General features: G+C 45.9%; 1 protein-coding gene across 7 annotated transcripts in view; it reads right to left on the reverse strand.

Moving 5' to 3' along the window:
- The window catches only part of LOC125955271 (transcription factor GAGA), a 45794-nt gene that overhangs the window by 60 nt on the left and 40734 nt on the right, over positions 1 to 5000 (reverse strand). For 5 of the 7 annotated variants that reach the window (XM_049686348.1, XM_049686349.1, XM_049686347.1 and 2 more), the window contains exon 6: positions 4029 to 5000. This exon is cut by the window's right edge and continues 2758 nt beyond it. Coding sequence is in view for 2 of the 7 variants with exons in the window: in XM_049686352.1 (XP_049542309.1) it covers positions 2201 to 2527; positions 2603 to 3675 (1400 nt within the window). In the remaining 5 variants the exon portion in view is untranslated. Of the gene's footprint in view, positions 2528 to 2602; positions 3676 to 4028 lie in introns of those variants that run through there. The other 2 variants (XM_049686353.1, XM_049686352.1) reach the window with 2 other exon arrangements.

A 5000-nucleotide genomic window follows, 5' to 3' on the forward strand; every position in this document is an offset into this window, starting at 1 on the left:
CAATCCATTCAAACAGCTTTATTAGTTCGTTCAATTTTCACTTCCACATCGGGAAAGGTACATTTTGTCGCTATAGATACACGCACACGCGCACACACAACCACACGCATACACACATTCATATACATGTTTAGCTCTCCAATCCCTGCATACACCGGAAAATATCTGTCCTCCTCGTAACGTCCTTGCTTCCCAAAAAACGCTTGCCCATTTCTTCCTCCTGTTTTTATTCAGCTGTTTTATGCCCTGCTTTATCGGAAATAGTTTGTACTACTTGCAAAGTCACCGCACAGCGTCCAGCAGTTGCGCATCGTCACGGACAGTCTATAGCGGCTATATCTTTAAAATACATCCCGCATGAATACCATAAACTTTCGATGACCAAACAAAGTCTACAATTAATTATTCAAGTTCCAAATTGTGAGCTACAGTGATCGGCATTTCCAACATTATACGGTTGAGCGAATGGCTGGTTGATTGCAAAGGATGGATGAATTAAGTCCAATTGTTCGAAGCACAACTGAGCTTCGACCAAACGTCTTCCGCAACCAGTCTTGCGCTACAAACGGACGACGGACAACATGTGCCTTATCAACAATGCCTGAATCATCTTAAATCACGTTATCCTGATATATTTGTTTTTTTTTGTGTTCTCACTTTACCAAATACCTGCCTAATGTGTGTGTGCTGGTTCTTATGTTTGCATAGAGACTTCACACTATACGATTTCCCTCGGTCTTCGAATCGGTTGCAACCCCTCAAATATGGACGAAAAATTTGTACGTTCTGCCCCTCACGAAAACGCACTGGCAATCGTTTTTCGTTAACCAGCACACACACTGGTAGCCTAGTAGCCAAATCGATGGCTGCTGCGGACCCGCTGATTTTTGTTGCAAGTTACAAAGTTCAATCTAGTGAGCCAGTTAATGAAAATGGTGGAGCGAGTTGGCAGCCGAGGCCATCGCCGCTTAACGAAGGACACTTTTGTGTTTAGGGCGCAATAATTAGGATTTCCTCACTTTTTCACGTTTTTTTATAACAGCACAAATAAACACACAACAGTGAAGTGTACTGGTATCATTGATTGGTATGTACGTCGTATTTGGTTGAAATATCGCCTATAAAATTATCTGGCCGGGCAGATTGCCATTTTTGCCCCCTACCGTGTATCCTCATTTTGTTTCTGTAGGTCTCTAGTTTTTATTCACAGACATAAATTTCATCTGTTTTGTTTTACGGATATCCTGTACTACTACTGGTAACGAGCTTACTTAATGTGTTCCTAACGTGTGGTCTTCCCCTTCCTCGAACTTGTGCCTCGCCCGCTCCTCCCATTTGTCTCCACATGAATGCTACGGATTTGTCTCAGGTACGTTCTATTAACTGGTAAAGTAGTAGTAGGATTTATGCATTGTACATCTAGTAATGTTTATTTCTTTTTTTCTTCATCTCTATGCAACCTTAGGGGTGCACAGCTACTACAATCCACGGACACTTTCTACAGACGGGTCAACTATTTATTAAAGTATACTTCAAGCGAAACCCACGAAATTGATCGCAAATCTAATTGGTGGATCGGTCTCGGTTTGTTTCGACAAAAAGAAGTCGTTCGGTTTTCCATTTCTGGATGGACACATTAAACTGGCCTCCTGCACCCCTAGAGGGTTTACCCACTGCTTTCTATTTCATTCATTTCAAACTCGAAGCAGTCATCTAATTATCTCTGAGTATAAGCGCACACGAACACGTACAACCACACATACAGACGCACGTGTACAACGGAGATAAGCTGCACACCTTTCCGCAAAAATCCACTGACGCAAAAAAAAACTCGTTACCCTCTGCTTCAAAACAAGCAAGCCTCGTTCGTCGTGTGTGGAGTGTGTGCAACATCTAGTATGTAAAATTACCAACACCTTTGTACAGTACACAGTTGCTTGTATAACAAAGTAGGCGCGTCCGCTTTAGAAACACGCCATCGCCGCTAACTCCCCTTCAACATCTCACAACAATCTGAACAATGCTGACCAAGAAATGAGAACCGAGAGACACACGCTTCATCCTTTTGGGGTCTCCCCAAAAGGAATTACATGCTCGCACTCGATCGTTCTCCCAAAAATTAAAAATTTCGCCTGATACGAACCTGCAGCGACAGCTGCTCGGTCGATCACCGGCGTGACAAACAACAAACACCTCGCCTTTACATCGATCCCGACTTGGCGTAGTGCCGTAGTCCAGATTTTGTAACACTGCTACTGCTACCGCCGCCGCTACTACTGCCATCACCGGTTGACGCCAAATTTTCGGCCGATTGCCGCTCGTGATATTCCTGGAAGCACGGTACGATGCACAGATTCGTCTGACATTCTGGGCAGTGGTACTTCGTTTTTCGTCGCAGTATGCGCCCGTGCGCATCGATCGTGTTCCAGCAGAAATTACAACCTAGGGCGGGCCCTTCACGCACAACCGGGCAGTGGCTCGATCGCGGATTGTCGAGCCCGGGAATATCGGACGAACGGGATGAAGTCTACAAAAGGAGGTTAAAGTTAATAGTAAATCAATCTCAGTCTCTGCAATGGCAGAATGAGGTTTATTGGCTTACCAATGGCGTCGAGATGGATCGTGACAGTTCTTCACCCTTCACGCGTATCGAACCGGACGGCGTTGAGCTGATCGATGTGATCGTCGATAGTACACTTCCGCTGTTACTGCTGGTTGTCGCCGGTACTGGATCGGCGGGTACCACCACTACCGTCGGGCTTCCTTCGATCACTGGACGATCGCCAATGGGCTGCAGCTGGATAGTCGGGATGATGGTGGTGGTGTTGGCGGTGGTAGTGGTGGTGGTCGAGGTAGATGAAGAGGAGGAAGCGGAAGAGGAGGAGGTGGATGAGAGCGTCACCGTTACGTTACTGCCACCTTCCTCGTCGGAATCGGTTTTCAACGAGGAGGAAGGCGTGAGATAGTGTGTCGAGCCAGAACTGCTCGTCACCAGCGTTAATGGTGTCTGTCCTACCGTGGCCGGATGAGAGAGCTGCCGCTGAAGCGTATAGGAGGTGATCGTTTGGAAGGACTGACCGGTGATCGCCGTGTGGCTTATGGCTGAGCTGGTTTGGCTCGGGAGCAATGGATGGGAGTGTTGCTTCACCAGATACGGTTGATGAGACGGAACCGAGAGTAGCTGACCCGTCGCCGTCGTCGTCGACGATCGCTCGTGTCCCTGGCGACCGTCTGCTCCGGTGGACGAGATCGGTCCACCGATCACGGAAGATGCGGCAGACCCCGATAGGGGCATGATTGGTTCTGATACCTGGCGCTCGAACCGATGGTGCGCAGACGGTACGGTCAGCAGATGCTGCTGACCGTACACGATCGCCGTGGGACTATTGTCGTCGGACGGCGTATCCGGTTCGTACGGTTGCTGGCCGGATGAGGATGAATCGCTTTCCTTTTTGATGCGCTGCTGCCGTATCAGCAGTCGACCACGCTTCGCCACCGAACTCACTATATGGCCGCCACTAGCACCGGTGGCACCGGTTTCTGTACTCCGGGAGCCGGGCTGAGGATCGCTGCTGCTGCTGCTGCCACCACTAAGGCTACCTTTGCTGGCACTGCTCTTCGATGCGGAGGAAGACGTTGGCACCAGTCCAAGCGCTATCTTGGCCATCTCAACCACTGTGAAGTAAAACGAGGAGAAGGGAAATTGAGTTTATATCGAGTTTTTGTTCTTTGGCCTTTGCCAGTAACGCGGCCAGTGCTACATTCAAAACAAATGCGAATTCGAGGTTAAGCGAGAGCGTGGACAAATGTTAGACAAAACAGAAAGAACACGCTGCGCATAACACGCAGATTGGCAACACACAGGAGTTTGTTACGATTGTTTCATGGTTTTCAATTTATTTAAATTACTCACATAAGTAAATACTTGCTTTCCACAGTTTCAATTCAATCGTTTAAGATGTTAAAAATGTGTCTGTGGGTGTGTCTGTACTGTCTGTCTGTCTGTCGATGTAATAGGGTGGTGATGGTTGAGTGTTTTGTTGTATGAGGGTGTGTTGCTGGTTTTTGGTGTGTCTTTTATTGTTTTTTTTTTCTTATTTTTCATTCCTTTTTTGTTTTTCTTTTTCTTATGCACTGTCTTATCTATTTAACTTTCTCTATTTACCTTTGATGTGTGGTTTTGTGTGTTTTACAGATATTCGCGACTGAGACTGCTCCTTCCACCCCTTTCTCTCCTTCACTTATGTGCCAGCTGCTGCCTCTGGGCTTACACATATACAGCTCTAGGCGCACTGTTTTGGATGTTTGTTCGTTTTGTTTAGTTTTTGTCTTTTTAAATTTAAGTTTCTTAAAATAACGTTTATGAGTTTATCGACTTTTGTTTCCATTTACTATACAAAGTGTCAATTTGCTTTATCGCTTTTTCTTCTCTCCACCACTTATCTTACGTCAGCGTTCTTCCTCGCTCTCTTTCATGTCCACATGATGTCCGCGCATTGTTCCATTGTCAATGCTTCCGTTTTACTTGCTGTTAGTGTTAGTCGATTTCCCGGTTATATTTTGATATTTTCACCGTTCTGCAAGCCGTTCCGTTTAACCGTTAAACTGAAAGGAACCACGTACGTTCATCCAAGTCAAGGGGAAGTGTGTATCATACAAATGGCACTACACTTCGAGCTCGACGCTGCGCCCGATAACATATCCCTCACTACTATCTGTATCTCGAGTTACTTGTAACTTCTCGGTGTCTATGTGCGTTCGTCTCGATTAATGAAGGATTGGGGATTGATGGATTTTACGGGGTTTTATTCTGTTCTTTCTGTTCTGCTTCCGTACACCATATGGAGTGCAAGGAACGTCAGCTATTGCTACCCTATTGCTAGAAACGTATTGACACATCATCATCATCATAGTCATCATCATAATCATAATCATAATCATTATCATTACCATCATCATCATTATCATTATCATCGTTATCATTATTAGTATGATCGAAG

The sequence above is a fragment of the Anopheles darlingi genome, chromosome 3, assembly GCF_943734745.1.
Source record: "Anopheles darlingi chromosome 3, idAnoDarlMG_H_01, whole genome shotgun sequence".
Taxonomy (NCBI): domain Eukaryota; kingdom Metazoa; phylum Arthropoda; class Insecta; order Diptera; family Culicidae; genus Anopheles; species Anopheles darlingi.